This window comes from Staurois parvus, unplaced genomic scaffold (genome assembly GCF_062004578.1).
Source record: "Staurois parvus isolate SC_StPar_1 unplaced genomic scaffold, SC_StPar_1.0 ptg000050l, whole genome shotgun sequence".
Taxonomy (NCBI): Eukaryota; Metazoa; Chordata; class Amphibia; order Anura; family Ranidae; genus Staurois; species Staurois parvus.
The window spans coordinates 3091932-3118688 of record NW_028317846.1 but is presented as its reverse complement, the minus strand read 5'-3'; the positions used below and the strand labels follow the sequence as shown (position 1 = coordinate 3118688).

General features: G+C 41.4%; 1 protein-coding gene across 1 annotated transcript in view; it reads right to left on the bottom strand.

The window, feature by feature from the left end:
- The window catches only part of RNF17 (ring finger protein 17), a 458697-nt gene that overhangs the window by 284312 nt on the left and 147628 nt on the right, over positions 1–26757 (bottom strand). Inside the window, exon 19 of the mRNA XM_089666019.1 lies at positions 12871–12991. Coding sequence (XP_089522145.1) covers positions 12871–12991 — 121 coding nt within the window. The remainder of the gene's footprint in view (positions 1–12870; positions 12992–26757) is intronic.

Genomic DNA, 26757 nt, shown 5'->3' with positions numbered 1-26757 from the left:
TATAAGACCTGTGAGAGGGCAACAAGCTATACATAAAAGTTTTGGATTTACGAGGGAAAAGATGTATACATAAGTGGGGTACCCCTTATACATGGACAATTTTTATTCAAGCGTGCCACTATTTGGACATTTGTACAATCTTGGAATTGGCGCATGTGGCACCATGCGACCTAATGTGTGCCCACCATAAGAAGTAGGTGGATGCAGGACGGTATATTATTATGATACAGGATTTATATAGAGCCGACAGTTTGCTCAGCGCTTTACATTATGGTGGGAGACAGTACACGAGACAGTACAGTAACAATACGATTCAATACACAAGGGGTTCGAGGGCCCTGCTCCTTGGAGCTTACAATCTAGGAGGGAGGGGATAGTGGTACAGGAGGAAATAGCTGTGGGGGATGGAGTGGTAGGAAGAGTGGAGGAGTTCAGTAATTAGCTGAGGGCGGGGTAGGCTTCCCTGAACAGATAGGTTTTCAGAGTGCACCTAAAGGTGAGCAGAGTAGGTGATAGTCTGATGGATTGGGGTAGGGAGTTTCAAAGGATGGGGGAAGCCCTGGAGAAGTCCTGTAGACGAGCATGTGAGGAGACGAGGGAGCTAGAGAGTAGGAGGTCTTGTGAGGAGCGGAGAGTACGTTTTGGGTGCTATTTGGAGACCAGATCGGTGATGTAGTTTGGGGCAGTATTATGAACAGCTTTATATGTCAGTGTTAGCGTTTTAAATTTTATCTGTTGGGCAATCGGGAGCCAGTGGAGGGATTGGCAGAGGGGGGTGGCAGACACGGAGCGGTTAGTAAGGTGGATGAGTCTGGCCGCAGCATTCAAGATAGACTGAAGCGGGGATAGGCTGCGGTGAGGTAAGCCGATGAGGAGGGAGTTACAGTAGTCAAGGCGTGATATAATAAGGGAGTGAATGAGTTGGTATATTCTAATGGTGGGCATACCAAACACTTTTTCTGGCAGAGATTTCATATCTATTGTTAGTTCAGCCCACAGGCTACATACAAAAAAAATAAAAAAAATAAAAAATAAAAAAACAACATAGCATATATACCTAACAAGGACAAGAGACATGCTGGTACATCGCTGGACTTTGAATGGTTATACTAGGATGATGCCTACAGCTGCAGGTGATCGGCTTTCATGTAAAAGCAATCCTAGTGACTAATTAGCTGCAGGATTGCTTTTATAAGCAGCAGGAGACGATGCCCTCCCCCCCGCCTTCTCGGGCAGTCTTGTGCCATCGGGGGAACCTGAATGCAGCCGGTGTTTCTGCCAGCTGACCATAGAGCTGATTGGAGACCAGAATGGTGCCAATCATCTCTATAGCATAAGAAATTGGAAGTTACGAGTATTTCATCACTTCAGTTTCGCAGGATATAAACAACGCCATCTGTAAATTGGGAAAGCATCTGATTACACCGATCTTGACGAGATTAGATAATGTAGGGCAGAGGAGATATCCAGAGTCTGATAGAGCCTAGATTTCTCAAAAAAAGAATATATGAAAATGCCCATTGAAGTTATAGGGGATATCGGAATTCTGTGCGATAGCATTAAAAGTGCTACAAAAACAAAAAGCACCCTCCTCGTGACAGTCAGCTCAAGGGCAGTAATTCTAGCACTAGAACTCCTCTGTAAATCTAAAAATGGTAGCTTGTAAACACTTTTAAAGCGTTACCTATGGATATTAAAAATGTACGCAGTTTGTCGCCATTGCACAGGGCATGCGCAGTTTTAAAGCATGTCATGTTTGGTATTTATTTACACAGCATAGCATCATCTTCTATATTTTACCAAATAATTGGCTAATATATTGTGTTTTTGTGCATTAAAAGTAAAAAAGTGTTTTTTTTTTAATTGCGTTTGAAAAATCGCTGCACGAGTACTATATGACATAAAAAATTGCAGCACCCACCATTTTTTCACTAGGGTGTACAATATATCTTTGTGGGTACAAAGTAATTTCCTAGCAAAAAATACTGATTATTTTCATGTAAACAAAAAGTCTCAAAATAGGCTCGGTCTTTAGGTAGATAGAAGAGTGAATGATGTGTGGCATAAATTTCTAATGCTGGGTATTAAATGCCCCCACCCTCCAAAACTACACCTTTTTGGAAAGTAGACACCCCAAACAATGTGCTGAGAGGCATGTTGAGTCACTAAAATAATAATTATTTTTTTACAAGTTTTTGGAAAATGACATTTATTTATTTTTACACAAAAAATTGTCACTTAAATGATTTATTACTCAAACATGTTATGAGTATATGTGGAATTATTCCCAAAATACATTGTTACTTCTCCCAAGTATGGGGAAACCACATGTGACAGACTTTTTGGCAGTCTAGCTAAAATCCAATAAGCACCTTCAGGCTTCTAAAAGGCTTTATTTCCTCATTACACTTCCTGACTACCTATCATAGTTTGAGGCTCTGAAATGCCAGGATAGCATCAAACTCCCCCCCAAATGACCCTTATTTGAAAAGTAGACACCCCAAGGAATTTGATAAGATGCATGGTGAGTATTTTGCAGATCTCGTTTGTTTTTTTTTTAAAGTGATTTTTTTTTGAAAGTGAAGAAAACAAAAACATTTTTTCTTTGTTTATATTTCAAAACCTTGTGAGAAAAAACTAGATCTGCAAAATACTCACCATGCCTCTTACTAAATTCCTTGGAGTGTCTACTTTTCAAAAAGGGGTAATTTGGGGGGGTGGGGTTGGTGCTTTTATATTTTTTATGACAGAAATTAGAAAATATCGGGTATTTTTTTTTAAAAAATTTTTTGTTTAGAGTGCCAAAAATAAAAAGCGCACAGGTGATCACATACCACAGAAAGAAAGCTCTATTTGTGTGAAAAAAAAGGATGTACATTTCATTTATATACCGTGTTGCATGACCGCACAATTGTCAGTTAAACTAGTGCAGCGCTGTATAGCAAAAAAAATGCTATAAATTGCAGTATCTATACCAGTTTGTTGACGCTATAACTTTCACACAAAGCGATCAATATACACTTATTTGGATTTTTTTTTTTTACCAAAAACATGTAGCAGAATACATTTTGGTCTAAATGTATATCTAACTTTGAGTTCACTATATATTTTTTTATAGCCGAAAGTAAAAAATATTGTTTTTCTTCCAAATTTTTTGTTTATAGCGCAGAAAATAAAAAGCACACAGGTGATCAAATACCACCGAAAGAAAACTCCATTTGTGTGAAAAAAGGACGTAAATTTTGTTTGGGTACAGCATTGCATGACCGCGCAATTATCAGTTTAATTAGTGCAGCACCGAATAGCAAAAAGGGGCCTGGTCATTAAGGGGAGTAAATCCTCAGGATGGCAAGTGGTTAAAAGCAAAATGGCAGACCTGGAGGACAGATCAATCATGTTAAATTGCGAGGAGTCGAGAGAAATGTACCTCCCCTTGGATGTCCAACGATATGTACAACAATTGATCGCAACCCTGCTCCCTGACAATCCAGAAATGGAACTGTAGACCGTCCACATAGTCTTCTTAGACCACAATATCTACTAGAAAAAGTGCAGTGGGATGTTACTGTATAGCCGCATATGCTTTTTTCATGTCAAGGATGACCTCATGAGATTTGCCCGGCAACAATCTCCATTGTCTGTCCCTTATGCAGTGATCTCTATATACGCTGACCTATCCCTATCCCATCCCTATCCCGGTGGTAGGAGTATTAATAACCTTCGATATGCTGATGATACAACTTTACTGGCAGAAACAGAAGAGGACCTGAAACTCCTGATAGCAAAAAAACAGGAAGAGAGTGCAAAAATGGGACTCCGTCTTAACATAAAAAAACAAAGATCATGACAACATCTAAAACTCAAACAATCAAAATACACATTGATGAAGAGGAAATAGAATGTGTTCAGGATTTCTGTTTTCTAGGATCTATGATAAACCAAACAAGAGATTGCGCTTCCGAAATTAAAAAATGGATCACATTAGGCCGAAACTTCATTCTAAGTATACACAAATTGTGGAAAAGTAAGGATATCAGCCTCATCACCAAATGCAGGCTGGTAAACACGATAGTTTTCCCTATAACAACGTACAGGTATGAAAGCTGGGTTATGAAAAGAGCTGATAGAAAGAAGATTGATGAATTCGAATTAAATAGTGCTGGAGAAAGCTATTAAGGATACCCTGGACAGCAAAGATTACTAACAGAGAGGTTTTAGAGCAAATTAAACCAGGAATAACTTTAGATAGTCAAGGAAAGATAGTCAAATTACAGCTGACTTATTTTAGGCATGTGATCTGATTCCTTAGAGAAGGCAACATTACTTGGTATGGACAGTGGGGGGAGAAAAAGGAGGAAGGTCGAAAATACGCTGGTTGGATGCTATAACATTTAACACTGGCCTAAGCATGTATCACCTAATAAGAAAGGTGCAAGACTGGAAAGTGTGGAGAATGACAGCCCATGCAATCGCCAAGAGTCGGACATGACTGAATGGATAGAGAGAGAGAGATCCCAGTATACCATGATGCCACACAAGAAATTGGTACCCATTACCAAACATCTTCGCAACAATAAGCTGTCTTACTCATGGGGATTTCCCATCAAAGCACTCATTACAAAAGATGACCGTACTTGCACTATCACGTCCATTGAAGACGGCCTTAAATAAAAAAAAATGGGGCTTATTAGTGAATGATAACACAGAACACTGTAAAACATCCCCAGGGAGACTAACCCCTGAATGGAGACAAGTAGATGCTATCTGAAATAAACCATATTCACTTTCCAATATATACCCAGTGGGCTATCAGATGAATGTCATTTATAATGCATGTGCTGGTTGTGTGGAGCTATAACCCCCTATTACAATAATGTGGATATACTCGCAAGTTGAACTTTTATTTTCAATTTTTTTAAGTTTATTATGTTTCTCCATTCTCGACTCTTGTTTTTTTCCCTATGCCATCTGACCATCACACTGGATTCTTTGATGGATTAAACCTCATCTTTAAAGCTTGCTGCTGAAAAACCTTCTACAACATCTAATATCAAGCCCTCTGCTGCCACCTACAGGTACTGTTCTACATACACATTTCACTAGCACATAACATGCTTCAACCTATCATATTACTTCTTCTTTACCATGGTGCTTAAAATAGGGTCTGTGAATGATCATGAACTCAATAGTCCCTTTAAAAGGAGAGCAATATGGCAAGATATACGGAAACGAACGGGAGACATTCTATGTGTCCAGGAAATGCATTTTGCAGCGCAAAAACAACCCAAGTGCTCCAATAAACATTTCCCCCATGTGTTTACAGCATCAACGCATGTTAAAAAAAAATGTGAACTCATATGTGACACAGCAGGGGGGATATAGAATTCTCATTTGTGATCAAAACAACGTAACATACACATTGGTTAACCTATACACTCCTAATTCAAGACAACTACCCTTTCTACGCTCCTTGAAGAAACGAGAAGATACAATTAAAAATGGCTTTCTGCTATATACTGGGAACTTCAATGGTGTGGTGAACAGACCAGACTGTTCCTCGTCTTCCCCATCCAACAGAAGTGAACTACCCTTTTTTACAATCTGCGGAGCTGTACGATATATGACAATGTGTTAACGCCGCTGAAAAAGACTTCACCTATTTCTCAGCTCCTCATTGACTGTATTTTAGAATAGATCTATTTCTGTCTGACCTGCCATTACTCAAAAAAATTCTATCTGCTAATATACACTATCACATGGTCTGATCATGCGCCAATCTCACTTAGTATTAAGGGACACAATGATTCTCCAGTACATCGATGTCGCAATAATGTTGCTCTGTTTACCAACCATAAATATAGGAGTATGTTACATCACCAAAAATATGAACATTTTAATTTAACCACTTGCCTACCGGGCACGTATATACCCCCCCCACGGCCAATTTTCAGCTTACAGTGCTGTCGCACTTTGACAATTGCGCAATCATGCAACACTGTACGTTTATGAAATATGTATCATTTTTTTCACACAAAAAGCTTTCTTTTGGTGGCATTTAATCGCTGCTGGATGTTTTATTTTTTTGTGCTAGAAAAAAAAAAAAAGAGCAAAACATTTGAAAAAAATAAGTTTTTCTTTCTATTATAAAATTTTGCAAACAGGTAATTTTTATCCTTCACTGATGTGTGTTGATGAGGCTGCACTGAAAGACAGCACTGATAATATGTAACAATGATGAGCACTGAAAGGCGGCACTAATCATCGGTGCCGATCCGTCCGCTGACAATTGCCAGTTATAAGTAGTATTGTGACAGTGTGAGGAAAGTGCAGCCGATAACCGACAACTGCATATACCGGTGATCTGCTGTGTCATAGGACACAGCTGTTCACATGGTAAAAGGCCACTGTGATTGTCCTTTTACCACATCACGTGAGCAGCTGTGTCCGTAGGACACAGTGATCGCCAGGGGCGCACAGAAGGGTGTGTTCTGGGAGGACGTCATATGATGCCCTCCCAGGACTGAACAACCACGCTATAGCGCGGTTGGCAAGTGGTTAAATTAAACCCCAGTTATTAACATTTTCTAACTATGGTGTGCCCACAAGGCATATAGTAGGGGTTTATTGCCACAGGCAGCCTCTAGGGAAAAGAAGCAGAGAAATTAGGCCTTATCTGAGCTTCCATCTAAAATTAACACAACGGAAATCTAATCCTTTACCCTCTGTGCAAACTGAGCTTTTTAATTGCAGACAAGCCCTTTGTCTGCTCCTTATTTCTGAACACCAGAAATCATTGCATAACCTAAAGGCTTTACATTATACACAAGAAAACAAAGCTGATAAACTTTTGGCTGCTTATATCCATAAAAAGCAGCAACGTACAAAACTGGCCCATATAATTGATCCAGATAAAGGCAAACCAGTCTACCAGCCTGCTGACATTGCAAATGCCTTCCAAAAATACTATAACATATATAATCTCAAAGCTGATTCCTTTACACCTCAGCCCACATATACTGAAACAGATGATTTCCTAAGAGCAGTCAACCTACTTTCTTTGGATATATCTACAGTCAGGTCCATAAATATTGGGACATCAACACAATTCTAACATTTTTGGCTCTATACACCACCACAATGGATTTGAAATGAAACGAACAAGATGTGCGTTAACTGCAGACTGTCAGCTTTAATTTGAGGGTATTGACATCCAAATGAGGTGAACGGTGTAGGAATTACAACAGTTTGCATATGTGCCTCCCACTTGTTAAGGGACCAAAAGTAATGGGACAGAATAATAATCATAAATCAAACTTTCACTTTTTAATACTTGGTTGCAAATCCTTTGCAGTCAATTACAGCCTGAAGTCTGGAACGCATAGACATCACCAGACGCTGGGTTTCATCCCTGGTGATGCTCTGCCAGGCCTCTACTGCAACTGTCTTCAGTTCCTGCTTGTTCTTGGGGAATTTTCCCTTCAGTTTTGTCTTCAGCAAGTGAAATGTATGCTCAATCGGATTCAGGTCAGGTGATTGACTTGGTCATTGCATAACATTCCACTTCTTTCCCTTAAAAAACTCTTTGGTTGCTTTTGCAGTATGCTTTGGGTCATTGTCCATCTGCACTGTGAAGCGGCGTCCAATGAGTTGTGAAGCATTTGGCTGAATATGAGCAGATAATATTCCCGAAACACTTCAGAATTCATCCTGCTGCTTTTGTCAGCAGTCACATCATCAATAAATACAAGAGAACCAGTTCCACTGGCAGCCATACATGCCCACGCCATGACACTACCACCACCATGCTTCACTGATGAGGTGGTATGCTTAGGATCATGAGCAGTTCCTTTCCTTCTCCATACTCTTCTCTTCCCATCACTCTGGTACAAGTTGATCTTGGTCTCATCTGTCCATAGGATGTTGTTCCAGAACTGTGAAGGCTTTTTTAGATGTCGTTTGGCAAACTCTAATCTGGCCTTCCTGTTTTTGAGGCTCACCAATGGTTTCCATCTTGTGGTGAACCCTCTGTATTCACTCTGGTGAAGTCTTCTCTTGATTGTTGACTTTGACACACATACACCTACCTCCTGGAGAGTGTTCTTGATCTGGCCAACTGTTGTGAAGGGTGTTTTCTTCACCAGTGAAAGAATTCTTCGGTCATCCACCACAGTTGTTTTCCGTGGTCTTCCGGGTCTTTTGGTGTTGCTGAGCTCACCGCTGCGTTCCTTCTTTTTAAGAATGTTCCAAACAGTTGTTTTGGCCATGCCTAATGTTTTTGCCATCTCTCTGATGGGTTTGTTTTGTTTTTTCAGCCTAATGATGGCTTGCTTCACTGATAGTGACAGCTCTTTGGATCTCATCTTGAGAGTTGACAGCAACAGATTCCAAATGCAAATAGCACACTTGAAATGAACTCTGGACCTTTTATCTGCTCATTATAATTGGGATAATGAGGGAATAACACACACCTGGCCATGGAACAGCTGAGAAGCCAATTGTCCCATTACTTTTGGTCCCTTAACAAGTGGGAGGCACATATGCAAACTGTTGTAATTCCTACACCGGTCACCTGATTTGGATGTAAATACCCTCAAATTAAAGCTGACAGTCTGCAGTTAAAGCACATCTTGTTTGTTTCATTTCAAATCCATTGTGGTGGTGTATAGAGCCAAAAATGTTAGAATTGTGTCGATGTCTCAATATTTATGGACCCGACTATGTTAGAAAGGTTAAATTTATCTATTTCTAATCAGGAAATCTTAAAAGCTATCCACTCTCTTCCATCTAACAAATCACCTGGGGCAGACAGCTTCTCTGCCGAATACTACAAGACCTTTTAACACCACATTTATGCAATCTTGTCAATAGGGCTATATCCTCTGCTTCATTCCTGAAGAGATGCTTCAGGCAATTATTGTTGCCCTACCAAAATCAGGTAAGAAACTGGAAAACCCACAGATCTTTAGGCCCATATCTCTCCCTAATACCTAAAACTCTACGCTATTAGCTAAAATACTAGCTGTTAATACCCCCCATCTGGTTAAAGAAGACCATGTAGGCTTCAAGAGAGGCCAACAAGCACCAGACAGAATCTGTAAAATGTTTGATCTTTTTAAATTTGTAGAGAATTGCAAATTGCCGAAAAGGCATTCGATCGGGTTCATTGGGGCTACTTAAAGGAACACCTAAATAAATGTGGTTTCTCTGGAGCTATTCTCTCTGTGATCTCTGCTCCAAATACAGTTCCCACAGCATTTGTATATATGTTAAGTGCTATATCGAATACGTTTTTCATAACTAATGGTACCTGTCACGAGGGCCCATTATAACCACTAGTTTTCACGTTGGTAATGGAACCATTAGCAGGACTTAGTAGAACAGATAGTCAAACACATGGTATCTTGGTTACTGAATGGTCACACAAAATTGGCCTTTCCGCCAATGACCTGGTACTCACCCTGACAAACCCAGCTTCTTCTCTGGAGAGAGTGAATCAAGTGTTAAACGCATTTGGCAGTTTCTTATCATAAACTTAATATTTCTAAATCCTCTATTTTACCTATGTTTATCTCTTCTGCTAATTTAAAGGCATTATAACAACATTACTCCTTTCAATGGGTTACTAAGAATCTTACTGATCTAGGTGTCACATTATCTTACCCTACCATCCACTACATAAGACAGTAATTTCCCAACTCTACTTCCTACTATAAAAAAGTATTTAGATCATATATCTATTCTCACCAACTATCTTGGATAGGGAAGGTAGAGGCTTCGTAAATTATGCTTTTACCTAAAATTATCTACTTCTTTTTGTATTATTCCTATGTGCTTACCAGAACCCTTTTTCTCTACAGTTGAAAAAATGTTTAGAACGTTTTTATGGGATTAAGAGTGGCTAAACTTTAATTCCCTATACTACTTAAACATACATCTAGAGGGGGAAAAAGGATTTTCAGACATACGTATATATATCACCAAGCGGCTCTCTTAGACCAAATGAAAGCTTGGTTTAATCAAAATACAGAACTATGGGTCCACATAGAGAAGGCAATAGTATTCCACAGAGACCTACCTTCACTTTTGATCAACTTGATTGAGACCCCTATTCTATCCCTATTTTCTATCAATAGATGCCACTCTAACTGCCTGGAATGCGCTACTTCTGTATTATGTACCTAGTTTACCAATATCATATATGAAGCTTCCACTTACAGCATATGAATTTCTTATACCCACACTGAAGGTAAATAGCGAGTCTTACAAGTTGATCAAAACACAAATAATTCACATTACAATGACATAGAATGCCATCCTACTTAGAACTCCAATTACATCATTACCATATTAAACATCCAGATACCCAATGCAGACTACATTCAGATATCTGGGAATGCTTACCTAGTATGCCAAAACTAAAGGCCTTTCAAGGTTCTATAGAACTTTACAGTTCAGATTGGATCCTACCAAAACCTCCAATATGGCTAACTGGGAAAGGGACTTTGGTATAACTTTCATTGTACCATAGTGGACTGCAGCAATGCAATACACCTATAGATACTCTCACGGTGTCAAATCATTGGGATAACTACATAAAATATAGACAAACATATAGAACATACCTAACCCCTATAAGGATATCACAAATATTTAAAGATACATATAATCTTTGTTGGAGAGATTGTAGATCTAAAGAGTTATTGTTTCATAATATGTGGGAATGCAAAAGTCTGAGAAGTTTTTGAAATTCAGTGTTCACATTGCTAGCATCTATAACAGGTCATACTCTCCGAAAAACCCACTTTAGCATTGCTTAACCTTACTATTAATAAATTACCTATAAAATTTAGGTGTATAAATGTACGCATACTTATAGCAGCTCGGCTTACAATTACCTCAAAGTGGAAGACTTTCAATGCACCCAATTTATCAGAAGTGATATATAGGGTTAAGTCCCAATATTTATATGAAAGATATTTTGCACGCACTATACATTTCATTACTCAATCTAGAGACAGGTGGCAGCCATAGGTCGCAAAATATCCGGACACTTCTCTTTAAAGTAGCCTTTTCTTATAGCAGCACAGTGGCTAAATGGTTAGCACTTCCGCCTGGCAGTACTAGGGTCGTTGGTTCAAATCCCAGCCATGGCACCACCTGCCTGGAGTTTGCATGTTCTCCCTGTACCTGCGTGGGTTTCCTCCGGGTACTCCGGTTTCCTCCCACACTCCAAAGACATACTGGTAGGTGAATTGGCTCCTGTCTAAATTGGCCCTAGTATGTGTATGTATGAATATAGGTGAGGGACCTAAAATTGTACACCCCTTGAGGGTTAGGGACTGATGTGAATGTACAATATATGTATGTAAAGCGCTGTGTAAATTGACGGCACTATATAAGTACCTGAAATAAATAAATAAAATAAAAGATTGAGTGACGAAACTTGTTAACAGTCTTTATGGTGGCAATAGTTCAAATTCTTTTTCTTCTTCTTCTTGTTATTCTACTATAAAGTTTATGTTTCTTATAGCGGATAGCATTGACATTATGTTTCATCCATACTTCTGATGAGCCATAGTGTATACAAAGGATTATTATTATTATTATACAGGATTTATATAGCGCCAATAGTTTGCTCAGCGCTTTACATTACAATGGGAGACAATACACGAGACAGTACAGTAACAATACGATTCAGTACACGAGGGGTTCGAGGGCCCTACTCCTTGGAGCTTACAATCTAGGAGGGAGGGGATAGTGGTACAGGAGGAAACAACTGTGGGGGATGAAGTGGTAGGAAGAGTGGAGGAGTTCAGTAATTAGCTGAGGGCGGGGTAGGCTTCCCTGAAGAGATAGGTTTTCAGGGTGCGCCTAACGCTGAGGATTAGTCTAGAGTAGACTGTATACTATAACACAATATATTTTATTTGCATATCGGCTCAGGCTCTCAAAGTGGCTCACTGGGTGGATACAGATTTTAAAGTTGGGATCTTTCCCCAACCATGACTGGCTGAGTGACTTCAGCTGACAGTGGACTTTAGCCCGCTCTCAGCTGAAAACAGGGCACAACAAGGCAAAACGAAGTGCACTCCTGTGATCCACAGGAGAAATGCAGCCAAACAAGCTTTGGCTGTACTTCTTTAAGAGAAGATGACTGATATTACACAATTGTCTGCATAGTTTTTGCAAGAATGCTGACAAAATTGTATGAACACATGCAAACATATATTTTTTTCAGTAGGCAAACACTTGCATCTTTCCAATTATGGCACAGTTGTTCGGGAGTGAATTTGATATATGTTGTGGAGCCAGTAGCATGCTGTGAACAGAACTGGTTTTGACCTTTAAAAAGGGTTGCAAGCCTTATTCAAAACTTGCAGCCAAAATAAAAAGTAACCATATTGCTAAGATGTATTTTAAGAAAAAGCCTGCAACTGCTTCTTACAGGCTTCAATAATAAAGAAACCACAGACTATGGTCCCAGTACAGAAGGAACAGAATACAGAATCCTACAGAATACACCTAGAGTTTTGGAGGCCAAAAGTCCCTCCAGCACAAAGATCAGGTGCCTTTCTGCTTTATGTTCCTCTGCCTCTGTTAGGTGGTAATTACAGTAGAAAAGACTGTGGCTTCTCCAAGTACAACACAGGAAGTGAGAGACCATACATTCCAACAAGTAAAACGCTAAGATTGACAGCAAAGGGATCTAAAAGCTGAAGTTGAATGGTAAATTAAAAGCCTGCAGTAGCCATCTAGAACTGAGTTGGGTGGTATGATCTTTAGTCATACTAACAAACAAAAGGAGCATCAAATCAGTTTTCCTAAACTAAAGAATGACGTTTAGAAACAAATCCTTTTATTCGTACATACCTATAAAATTACATCTCAGACGTTTACAGGAAGTCAGTTCATCAAATAATTTGCATGCATCTGAACTCCACTGGGGAGCATCATGGGAAGGTTGAATAAATGCCAGCCTGCAGAGGATTGCCTGAATAAAAAAAAAAAATAAAATAAAAAAAACAAAACAGATATGACACAAAATTTAATTTTCTCAATTATTTCTATAGTAACAGCTCCATGGAGGATTAATTTCCATAGTGCCAGCTCCATGCCGGGAACTATAACAAACATGAGTATCAGTGTTTACAATCAATGGAGGATAAACTTTTGAAATGAAACATACTGCCTTTAAAATTCTATTTATTAATTTTATCAGGCAGTTTAATAAAAAGCATTAAAAAAATCTTCTGTATGGCAGCCTGTTGTGTGTCACTTGCTGGTGTGGTTCCCTCATGCTGCTTTTTGTTTTACAATTGAAAGAAATCTATAAAACAACGGATAAGAGATTCCCAGAGCTGTAAAGCTGGTTAGGCATATATAAATCAAGAGCTGACCACCACTAAACCCATCTAAACAAGACCAAAAAAAATATGTATAATATTTTTAAAGTATTAAACTCAAAAGCAAAACTGTAATACATCGAAACTTACCAATTATCAAATGTGGTGAGCTGCAACGGTTTTCTTTTTTTTTTTAAGTTTATTTCCTTGGTGATCTAACTAGTAGCACACCTACTGTATTAGAGTGCCTATACTGGGGAATAGAGGGAACCTTTGGAAAGCAGCATTGTCAGTCTGGGGAGAAGGGTGTGATAGAAGTACTAGCAGATAATATATTGAAATATTAATATTAAAAAATACACTAATAATTTGAAGCTAAACTCCAGCTAATATTTTATAAGCAGTAACAGTGAACATTTTTTTCCTTATACGATAAAGCATTTCCATATATTAATAAAAGCTGATCATTGTTAGGACCACTACTAGTATAAAATGATTTGTTTCATATCTGTAACCAATGCATTCTGCAGGAGAGCTATAAAAAACACACACACACACACACACACTTAACTGGCCAGATCACCAGATGAAAACAAGACTAAAGAAAAAAAAAAAATGAATGCAGCCATCACATCTAAAAAGTGGTAAGCAGCAATAAATGTTTGCCTTTACGTGTAATACAACTTTAAAAATTGTATTTTTGGCTAGAAAATTACCAATTATACATTTATTTTCGGATTTAGAAGACTAGTAGAATAAAATGCAATTGCAATATTTTTATGCTATGCAATATTCACCAGGTGTGGAGCTTAGTTATAAACCAGACTATCCTCTTAGCTAGCCTTGTTGGTATATCGCCTATCCGTCTTGCTGCCCTCTCAGGACTGAGGGCATCCTTAGGCAAACTAAAAAACGGAGGTGGTGTACCGACCTACTAAATTACCATAACTCAATTTTATTAAAAGTATATAACAAGTGAATACTCACAAACACATTTAATGCAAGAGGATATCTATAAATACAGATGAGACCACCTCCAAATCCACCATAACCAATGAATGGTATGGGAAGACCTCATAGCATCCAAAAAACAGCCAACACGTTTTGAAGGTTGAACCCTCTCCTTTGTTGTTTTGTAGTAAGCCTCATCAGTGTCCTGATCAGCCACGTCAATGCAGCCTCACCAGTGTCCTGATCAACCATGACAATGCAGTCACACCAGCGTAGCCTCATCAGTATCCGGATCTGCCTCATCAGTATCCGGATCTGCCGCACCTGTGTACTGATCAGCCACTCCAGTGCAACCCCATCAGTGTGCTGATTAGCCCCACCAGTGCACACAAATCAGTGTCCTGATTAGCCACGCCACTGCAGCGTCATGATTTGTTTGTGCAAAAAAATGTAGTTTTCAAAAGACTCATACCTCACAGAAAATATGTTGGGTTGTTTTCTTTCCAAAACATGGTCATTTTGTGGGTGTTTCCACTGTCCTGCTGCTCCAGAGCCTTAAAAATGTGACCGGCAGTCAGGAAATTAGAAGTGTAAATTATAACCAATTTAGGCTCCATGAGGCTTCAGCCTCAACGTGCTTCTTGGATTTTGGGTCCCTCAGTGTGGCTAGCCTGGAAAAGTGTAGGCGATTACGGAAACCTGGATCCAGCCCACTGACTCTACCTCCCCTGCTGCACTCTCCTACGGCGGTCTCACCTGGACCCACTCACCCAGGCCCAACGGTCGTAAAGGTGGTGGGGTTGGCCTGCTCCTGTCACCGCTGAGCACCTTCCGAGTCCTCCCAAACCGCCCCTCCCTATCCTTCTCCTCCTTCGAGGCCCACTGCATCCGACTATTCTCCCCAACCCCCCTAAAGATTGCTGTGATATACCGGCCTCCTGGATCCATACCCCGCTTCCTGGAAGACTTCTCCTCCTGGCTACCCTTCTTCCTCTCCTCTGAGCTACCCACTATCATCCTTGGGGATTTCAACATCCCTGTCAACCTCGACAACCCGGACACAGCCCGTCTCCTCCACTTAACCTCCTCCTTTGCACTTGCACAGTGCATACAATCCACCACCCACTCCGACGGTAATATCCTTGATCTTGTCTTCTCCAACCGCTGCGCTCCCCACAATCTCACTAACACCCCCTTCCCTCTCTCTGACCACAACCCGATTACCTTCTCTATCTCCTCATCCTCCAATGCCTACCCCTCCAAATGTCACACTACTACCAGCCGTAACCTCCGCAACCTTAACCCTGCCTCCCTCCACTCCGCAGTTGATCAACTCCATGACCGCATCCTCCCCCTGTCCTGCCCCGACTTGGCTATGACCGCCTACAACAATGCGCTGTCAACAGCCCTTGACTCACTAGCGCCTTTAACCACACGCAACATCAGACCCCGACCACTCCAGCCCTGGCAGACTGATCACACCAAAACCCTCAAACGACACAGTCATGCCCTGGAGCGACTATGGCGCAAAACCAAATCCCAACAAGCCTTCACCCGATACAAATCTGCCTTCCACACCTACACCTCCTCCCTCCATACTGCCAAACAAGCCTACTTCCTGACCCTCATCAAGGCCCTCTCCTCCAATCCTCGCCGACTCTTCTCCACCTTCAACTCTCTACTCTCGCCACCCCCACCTCCACCCAGCACCTCACTCACTGCCCTTGAGATTGCCAATCACTTCAAAAACAAGATTGACACAATTCGCAAGGACATTGCCGCAACTCACACGCCTTCTCAACCCGTCCCCTCTCACACAGCTACCCCCTCATCCCCCCTCCCCCTCGACATAACCCACAGGGACTTCGTCGCTGCTCAAACTCCCTCCAACCCCCTTCCCCCTCACTCAGCTACCCCCTCTACACCCCTCTCCCACGGCCCCACCACTGCTCTTACCTCCTCTCCCACCCCACATTCCTCATACTGAAGCTCCCCCAACACTCCGCACCTTTGACCTTACTACCATCGAAGAAGTCTCCCAGATCCTCTCTGATGCCCGCCTCACCACCTGCCCCCTTGACCCTATCCCCTCACAACTCCTACAACCTCCCTCCCCCTCCATCCTACGCTCCCTCACCCACATCTTCAATCTCTCCCTCTCCTCCGGCACTTTCCCTTCCCCTCTGAAACATGCACACATCACCCCCATACTTAAAAAGCCCTCCCTGGACCCCAATGACCCGAACAACCTCAGACCCATCTCCCTGCTCCCATTTACATCTAAACTCCTCGAGCGCCTAGTCTACACCCGCCTATGCTCTCACCTCAACGACAACAACCTCCTCGATCCCCTACAGTCCGGCTTCCGTCCCCTACACTCCACCGAAACTGCCTTACTCAAACTCTCCAACGACCTGCTAACCGCCAAAGCTAATGGCCACTATTCAGTGCTCCTACTCCTTGACCTCTCTGCGGCCTTCGACACAGTCGACCACCCCCTCCTCCTCAAAAAACTACACTCCCTCGGCCTCAGAGATTCTGCTCTCTCCTGGCTCTCATCCTACCTGTCACAACGCTCTTTCAGCGTTACCTATAATGCCACCACCTCCCTCTCACTCCCCCTCTCTGTTGGGGTCCCTCAAGGCTCTTGTCCTCGGGCCCCTTCTCTTCTCCATCTACACCTCCTCCCTTGGCCAACTCATACACTCTCATGGCTTCAACTACCACCTCTATGCCGACGACACACAAATCTATCTCTCAACCCCCCACCTCACCCCCTCGGTCTGACTGGATGTCGCTCCACTTCCTTAAACTGAACCTCTCCAAAACCGAGTTTCTTGTCTTCCCTCCAGCCCGGACACCACCCCCCATTGACTTCTCCATCATGTCCAACAACGCCACCATCAAACCCGCCCCGCAGGCCAGAGTACTTGGTGTCATTTTGGACTCCAACCTATCCTTCCAGCCCCAAGTCCACTCTTTAACAAACTCGTGCAGACTCCACCTCCGCAACATCGCCAAAATCCGCACGTTCCTAACTCCAGAAACCACTAAACAGCTCATCCACTCCCTCATCATATCACGACTCGACTACTGCAACTCCCTCCTCACTGGCCTGCCTCGCCACTGTCTATCCCCGCTTCAGTCCATCCTGAATACGGCTGCCAGACTCATTCACCTTTCCAACCGCTCCGTTTCCGCCACCCCCCTCTGCCAATCCCTCCACTGGCTTCCGATTGCGCAACGGATCAAATTCAAAATCCTAACGCTGACGTACAAAGCTGTCCACCATACTGCCCCGAACTACATCTCTGACCTAATATCCAAGTACCGCCCAACACGCACACTCCGCTCCTCACAAGACCTCCTTCTCTCTAGTTCCCTGGTCTCCTCCTCCCATGCCCGCCTCCAGGACTTCTCCAGGGTGTCACCCATCCTCTGGAACTCCCTGCCCCAACCCATCAGATTATCACCTACTCTCCTCTCCTTTAGGCGCACCCTGAAAACCCATCTCTTCAGGGAAGCCTACCCCGCCCCCTGCTAACTTGCCGACCTCCTCCACTCTTCCTACCACTCCATCCCCCACAGCTATCTCCTCCTGTGCCACCATCCCCTCCCTCCTAGATTGTAAGCTTGAAAGAGCAGGGCCCTCGATCCCCTCATGTTTTGCATTGTATTGGTATTGTTCTGTCACATGTTCTGTCCCCCTTTATAATGTACAGCGCTGAGCGAACTATTGGCGCTTTATAAATACTGTATAATAATAATAATAATAATAATGTAGTATCACTATACTCAATAGCAGTAGCAGAATGTGTTTAGAGGTGTAATTCTTAGTATGTCCATGCTGTGGGTAAGAAACATTTTTTAAATTAACTTCATGTAAAAAAAAAATAATAATTTTCAGTAAGTTGTAACAAAAAAAAACCCCCAGCATGTTCAAAAGACTTATTATGCCTCCCAGAAAATACGCTGAGGTGTTTGCTTTCCGAAACAAGGTCATTTTGTTAGTGTTTCCACTGTTCTGGTGCTTCAGGGCCTTCAAAAATGTAGTCAGGAAATTAGATTAGTAATTATTTGCTCTTTGAAAGCCCAAAAGTACTCCCTCGGATCCTTGGATTTAGGACACCTCTATGTGTCTAGGTTGTAAGAAAAAAAAAAAAAAAAAAGTCCCCCACACATGTGGTTTCCCATTATTCAGGAGGGACAGCAGCAGGTGTTCTGGGGTATAATTACAAGAATGCCTCAATCGAGTGTGAGAAATAACATGTTAAAAACTAAAAAAAAAACTACACATTTTATTTAATGTCTTTATTTTCCAAAGAACTGTGGGTTTTTATGACAACCTCAAAAACTTCACTATACCTCCATGCAAATACCATGAGGAGTCTACTTTAAAAAAAAATGATACGAGCTGTCAGTAGGATCCCAAAAGGTGGAAACGCTAAATAAGAGCAATTCCGTTTAAGGATTATCACTGGTGTATCTACGATGGGTAACACACCACTAAACAAATTTCTTCTCAAAGTGGAAATGAGGCACATTTCTCAGGTTGGGCCCAGGTGCCTTAATGCAGTATACATGAATATATAAAACAGAAGGTGTAAAGGAGAGGTATTTGCAAATGTAGGAGTCATACAAGACCCAAGGTTTGAAAAAGCAAGCTGATCCTGCAGATGCATGGTATAACGCACAGCACTTAAAAAGTCTGACACATCTCTCCTACAAACCGGGAGACAGCAAGAAACACTGGTGCCTCAAAAACGGTATACTAAGAGGTAGGCTCTTGGGATCCTAAAACTGAGACGGAAATGGTAACAGGGACCACAGGCCCAGTCCAATCAAAGGGATTAGGAGAGACTGAGAAAGACACTGCATGGGATGGCATCACAGCACATTTACAGTTGTGTTCAAAATAATAGCAGTCAGACATCACTAACCTGATCAGTCACTGTTTTTGGTAGAAATGATATTTCTACATGGCAAATAATTTACTAGCAGGTGTAATAAGAGTAATAGAAATCCAACAGACCCAACAGTCATGACATGCATGCTGCTGATTCTGTGTAATTGAATCACTAATTGAAAGGGGCATGTTCAAAATATTAGCAGTGTGGAGTTCCTATTAGTGAGGTCATTCATTCTTTGAAAAACAGGTGACAATTATTGCCCTTATTTAAGGAAGGAAGGCAGCAAATGTTGTACATGCTGGTTACAGTGCATTTCTCTCTGAAATTCTGAGAAAAAATGGGTCGTTCCAGACATTGTTCAGAAGAACAGCGTACCTTGATTAAAAAGTTGATTGGAGGGGGGAAGACATAAAGAAGTGCAGAAAATGATAGGCTGCTCAGCTAAAATGATCGCAAATGCTTTAAAATGGCAACCAAAACCTGAAAGACATGGAAGAAAGCGAAAAACTACCATTCGAATGAATAGAATAGCCAAAATGGCAAGGACTCAGCCAACAATCAGCTCCAGGAAGATCAAAGAAGGTCTTAAGTTACCTGTGAGTACTGTACAATTAGAATATGCCTATGTGAAGCCAAGCTATCTGCAAGAAGTCCCTCGCAAAGTCCCACTGTTTAAAAAAAAGACGTGCTGAAGAGCTTACAATTTGCCAAAGAGCACATTGACTGGCCTAAAGAGAAATGGCGCAACATTTTGTGGACCGATGAAAGTAAGATTGTTCTTTTTGGGTCAAGTGGCAGGAGACAGTTTGTCAGATGACCCCAAACACTGAACTCAAGCCACAGTACACTGTGAAGACAGTGAAGCATGGTTGCGCAAGCATCATGATATGGGGATGCTTCTCATACTACGGTGTTGGGCATATTTATCGCATACCAGGGATCATGGATCAGTTTGAATACATCACAATACTTGAAGAGGTCATGCTGCCTTATGCTGAAGAGGAAATGCCCTTGAAATGGGTGATCCAACATGACTACGACCCCAAACACACCAGTAAACGTGCAACATCTTGGTTCCAGACCAACAAGATTGATGTTTTGGAGTGGCCAGCCCAATCCCTGGATCTTAATCCAATAGAAAACTTGTGGGGTGACATCAAAAATGCAGTTTCTGAGGCAAAACCAAGAAATAAAGAACTGTGGAATGTAGTCCAATCATCCTGGCCTGGAATACCTGTTCACAGGTACCAGAAGGTGGTTGACTCCATGCAACACAGATGTACAGCAGTTCTCAGAAACAGTGCTTATACAACTAAATATTAATTAAGTGATTCAAAGGAAAGCAAAATCTTCAAACATTCTTCAGTTTATATAGTGAATGTTTGAGTTTGTAAAGAAGAATACAAACACTATTTTTTTTTTTGAACAGTCTAATATTCACTTTTCTTTAATTTGTTTAGAGGAACAACACAAATTTGATATAATTTTCTTCATGTTTTGTTTTGGAATAGAATGTGTAGTGTTCCCAATGCATTTGTGTGTATTAAAATAAAAGCCACTAGAAGGATTTTGAGCTTTATTCACTTTTTTCAACACACTATTATTTTGAACATAACTGTATAATCTCTGCTGGTAAGTTCAGAGTGTAAAAGTAGGTTCATATGGACATGGTGTGAAATCTGCTTCGTCCGATGGAGTGCAGGAGTACAATGATGGTGACCCTATAACAAAAAGTGTCCCAGGTTTGAGACTGCAGGCACATCCTCAGAAATACAAGGAGTATGGGCTGAAGTTACCCGTGGCAGCAATACTGGACCATCAAAGTCATACTGAACACATGTTGCTTCTGCGTAGACTCTTGCACTCACATACCTAGGTAACTGGTAAGAGTTTCAAGTGCAAACAAATGACCAAATCACTAGGAAGACAAGATAAATAGTTTGCGTATGGCCTTAAAAACTAGTGCTGAAAAAAAGCGGTTTCAGATATCTGTAAAATGATGAAAGGGTTTAACCTTTTTGCTGCCAGTGATGTTTTTGCATTCGTTCCACACATTTAGATTTAATTTTAGGCCTAAACATTGCATAAACCCCCAAAACATTAAATATTTTCTGAAAGCAGATACACCCTAGAGAAGGGGTAGGCAACCTTAAAGAGGTGGAGATCTACCTGAACAACATGGAAAAAGTCAAAGATCACCAGGGACGGTGTCGCCTCCTCACACCTGATTTTTTTGCCAAACCTAGAATGCATGACGGTAAAAAATCTTGAGCCTTTAAAACCACTTTAAGGCAGTTCAGATGGCAACAGGGGGTCCAACCTGGTACTAGCAAGGTGTACCTAATAAAGTGGTTGCTGAGTGCAAAATTAGGGGAGACCCAGTAGCGTAATTTTAAATGTCGCTTTCGAGTCAGCAACAAGATGGGGAAAAGCATGAATGTGCCTCTTTATAGCGCCACCCTCTATGCAAGTCCCAGGCCAGAAGATGAGCAATCTGATACCTGGATACATAGAAGCGGTTGGGCAGGGAAGGTTGCACGTTACTGGGGGGTGTGTGGAAGCAATTGGGCGGCAGCTGCCAGAATGCTCCCATCTTACAAACAGGAATTTACTTGTCAGATGTACACACATTCCTGGTAGCTGCAGCCACCAGTAATGTGTGTAAAACCCCCTCTGTTAGGTCCGTGTGATCTGGCAGTGAAAGGTTAAGCCGCTATGTAGCAGGGACATTTCTTTTTTTAGATTTCAGAAGAAAAAAAGTTGGAGATGAAGATAGATTTCCAACCTTTTAGGACACTAGCAAAAAACTAAAGCATTCTGGGAAGTGGAATGATTATATGGGAGCTCGCTTACAATTGTTCAATTTACCAGTGTCCAAACCTTCTGAAGGTGGCACTGTACCCCAAATGTATTTGAATTCCTGAATCCATCAAATGACAATGAAATACATTTTTGTTTTTGGAAGAAATATGCTTTAGTTATAATGATGAAAAACAGATTTAGACTGTGCACGAATGGAGGTATTTAATATCTGTACCAAGATTTTTATTTAAACTGACCCTGTCCCTAAAGCTGGGAATTGTTTGTTTTTTTTTCCATGTGCTTCTTGCTGCAAAGGCCAGTTATAGGTTGTGGTGTTTGCCATTTCTTTGTATGGTCGAAGGCCACGGTTACTCGTAGCTGTTCAGAGCCAGCGATACCAGCAGCAATCACTGCAAGTAATTACTGACTGTACGGACAGCCGCGAACAGTGGCACCTGCCAGCAACCTGTCATCATAGTGAACACAGTGAGTGGCCACACCTAGCTGCACACAGCTTTTTAGCAATATCTTGTGTCTTATTTAAAATTTACTGTGATATATATTTATGTGCCATTTTTTCATATGCTGTCTTTTATGGCATTGTAAGAGATTAATACCTTGCTTGATCGGCTTTTAATTGGATGACTTTTCACCTTTGTTCATTTGCCACAAGAACTAGGGAATGCCTCTGACATTCTGATTAGAATGGTCCTTATTTCCTGCCTAGTGATTATTTTTGGTTAGCTATAAGTTTGTGAGCAGCATGTGGTCTCCACAAAGAAGGGGACGGGGGTGTGATAAAAGGCTGCAATGTCAATCAGGATGCAGTAGATCTATAAGAGGGTGGTGTTGTTGACTAACCTGAACCTCTGAGAAAACAGACTTGGGCGCAATGAGTCAAGCGGGCAGTGACCTTGTCACGCTGGGTGAAGCTTTGATGACATTTAGAAAAGTAGAGTATGTGAATAACCCGTGACATGCTTTTTAACATGTGAGTGGAATTTTAACTTATGGAAATAAAATAGTCTGCACTATTGGATGCTCTTTGCTTCCATTGAATCTAATCTGTTGCTGGGAGATCGACAATGACCAGGTTAATGCAGAAGAGGATTGTGGTCTGTAATACAGAAGTGCAAATGACCCGCCTTTTGCAGTGGGGTGCATGATATAAGGTGATGAAATACCCATGTGATGTGGTGAAGGGCACATTGGAGTTTGTTCACGCTGAAGAAGTTATATTCTTGTCAGAATAGCATTCTAGCAATTGAAGATTGGTTCATGTGTGGGACTCTTACATTGGACTATACTTTTTTTGTTTTTTATGGTATAAGAGCTATGTTTTTTTTGCACATTCACAAAATGATACTGGATGCTGAGGGGATCAGTTTATGATAAAGGGTTATGGTATGATCATAGAAGATATTTGATTAATGTCATATTGGAAGGACTTCACCAGTATTTAATTTAGAATAAAAGCAGTTACGCCTGTAGAATAAAATATACACTTTATTTTTAAAGTGTGCCCATGCAAAGAAGACAGTTAATACCTTTCCATGACCATTTTTCTCCTCCTGAGAAAACGAGACACAGTTACTCTGGTATTGTGTATATTTGATTAAATATTTTGCTTCCAATAGTTCAAATTATCCTTGATGGATCTTTATATTTGTCAGCAGTATGGCCTAGGAATGAGATATGTCATGGCCAAAACTCTATGAAACATACATGTGCAAAGATTGTTATGACTGAAAAGGTTTGGTAACTCCCAGTTTGTATCTACTTTTTGCATAAATATCAAGATTCTTTTATGTCAGTTTTTTTATTTGGGGGTGCTGGGATTGATAATATGTTGCAACCTCATTTGTTATATTGTTTTCTGAATATATTAAGAGGTGATAAAAAAAAAAAATATTTGAGAGTCCAGGGATTTCCCTGCATTTTCCAAAAAAATATTTGAGAGTCCAGGGATTTCCCTGCATTTTCAAGACTGGATGTTTTTTCACCATTATTTTTCATTTATTGAAAAAAGTGAATTATCTTTAGAAGCAAACATTAGCAGGGTTGCCAAGATTACCCATCTCATGATCACATATAAAGTAACCATCTCCAGTAGTAGTGTTGTAGGAGCCAGTAGGAGGAAAGAATGCAAAGGGACCAGGAATGTGATACTACTTCGAATGTAAGATTCAAAAGATTCTTCAGACAGCATAAGAGGTAAGTAACTTAAGTATTGTCTTCATTGCCCAGAGTTCAGCATTTAAAGCGGTAATATATATATATTTTTTTAATGTGGGCCCCTTCAGCTTTATGCCATAATGGTCAAGTATGCCTGATTTGACAGAAGGCTAGTCAAAAGGAAGAACTCCAGTGTTGAAAATGTGAGGGTACTGGTTCCCAGGCTCTCCGATCCCTACAAGTCCAGCGTTTCCAGGAAGTCTCCGCGACTTGATGTTTAGAGGATGGCTGCCAATATATAGTTCGCCATGCGTGGATTTCTTATTTTTTGCTGCCAATTTTTAGAATAGGCTTTGGATCTGTTCAGGGATTCCAAACCTTTGCGTTTTTTTTGCCCAGATTGGTTGAGACCTCCAGTGCCCTGCGAGCTCTGGATTGCTGGTTTATAGGTGTATTAGCCTAAATTGTTAGTATAATATTTCTAGAATTTATATTACTGCCGAGTTGTTCCGATGGACGGTCGTGTCCCCCTCCGCGCTGGTTAGCGGTCTGGTTTTTTTTCTAGCCCCGCCCGCTACCTAGCCTCTATGTGGGTATTTTACCCACAGCTGACTGTTATATTGTTTGAACTAACCTTAATGCTTCTCAGATATCTTGCACGTATATCAGATATCTTCTTGTCAGTTTCTTCCTTCTTTACTCCCTTTTTCTTGTCTTTTGTCATGTGTGTTTTTGTAAAAAAATTTTTTAGGGCTCCCGGGGATCGCGGTGGACTAAATCTTCCTTTTTTTAGGTCGCCATGTCGCTGAACTGGCTATCCTTGAATGTCCAGGGGATGAATTCTCTGCAGAAACGGGTAAAAGTATTTAAGTTTCTCCGGGCTCGTCAAGTTGATATTGCTTGTTTACAAGAAACCCATTTCTCTACTACTTCTGCCCCAAAATATTTTGATGCACGTTACCCTCAGATATTTCAGGCCACGGGCCCCACTAAACAGAGGCGTATTGGTCGCCTTCCATAGTAAAACTCCGTTCGTCTGTGTGAAGCGTATTGCTGATCCCAATGGTAGATATCTTTTGCTCCAGGGCACGGTCCATGGGATAGACGTTACCATAGTGTCCTATTACGCTCCCAACGTTAACCCTGGACCTTTTCTGTCACATCTATGTTCTCTCCTGGCTACACATCAGCGAGGAACACTTTTGATGGCAGGGGATTCAAATTTAGTGCTGAACCCCGCAGTAGATAAATATCCAGCGGAGCGTTCTGGCCCTTCTACATCGGCAAAGTCTTTTGTACATGCGTTAACAACCCATGATCTGGTAGACTTATGGCGTGAATTTCATCCTCAGGGGAAAGACTACACTTAATATTCACACCCTCATCATTCTCATTCCAGAATCGATCATGCCTTTGTTTCGCGTAAACACCTCCCTTTAGTTCGCGCTATTTCTATTCTAACGGTTCCATGGTCAGATCATGAACCTATTTTGGTGGTCTGCCGTTCTCTCCTAAGTAGGCCAGCCTTCTCTTCCTGGATAATGAATGATTCTTTGCTTTCACTGAGGGAGGTTCAGGCGGAACTACATCGTAAGTCTCAGGAATATTTCCAATTAAATTCCGGTTCTGTCTCTTCTTCAGTAACGTTATGGGAAGCCTACAAGGCAGTTCTTAGAGGGCATATTATCCAAATAGCCTCCAGACGAAAGAAAGCAAGACAACTTAAACAGTGTCAGTTGGAATCGAAGTTAGCTGCTGCGTTGGCCCAATTTAAACAGTCACCTTCCCCGTCGAACCGTAGGCTGTTGGATCAGGCCCGCATAGAGTTAGATCTTTGCCTAACGGATGAGGCTGAACGCTCCTTACGTTGGACTCACCAGAAATGGTATAGTAAAGCAAACAAACCGGACTCTATGTTAGCACGTAGACTGCGCTCTTTTGCGCAGCACCCCAAACCAATATCGTAACGCACCCGTCACAATACCCTTACGAGCAATCCTGTAGCAGTTTTGGAAGAGTTCCGGTACAGTTTAGCTAAACTTTATTCTGATCCTACTCGGGCTGATCCTCAGTCTATTTCAGACTTTTTATCTCATCTTCCCCTGCCTACTTTAACGTCGGCCCATAAGGACTTGATGGATCGTAATATTCAAGTATCTGAGGTTTTGCAATGCATAGCAGATCTAAAAACGGGTAAACGTCCAGGTCCTGATGGCTATACGGCACTATATTACAAGAAATTAGCTGATGTGCTCGCTCCTCACCTTGCAGCTATGTTTAACGCAGTGAAAGGAGGTTCAAATTTTTCCCTGGATTCTTTAACTGCTAATGTGGTTATGATCCCTAAACCAGATCGAGATCACTCTTCCTGGGCAAATTATAGGCCTATCTCTTATCAATATCGACATGAAGATCCTTACTAAGATTTTGGCTACTCGATTGAATTCCTTCCTTTCTCGTTTGATCAAAAAAGACCCAAGTGCGATTTGTTCCCCACAGGCAGGCTGGAGATGCTATCAGAAGTATTTTACAATTGCAACATCTGGCCCACACTCGTAAACTTGATATGATGCTCT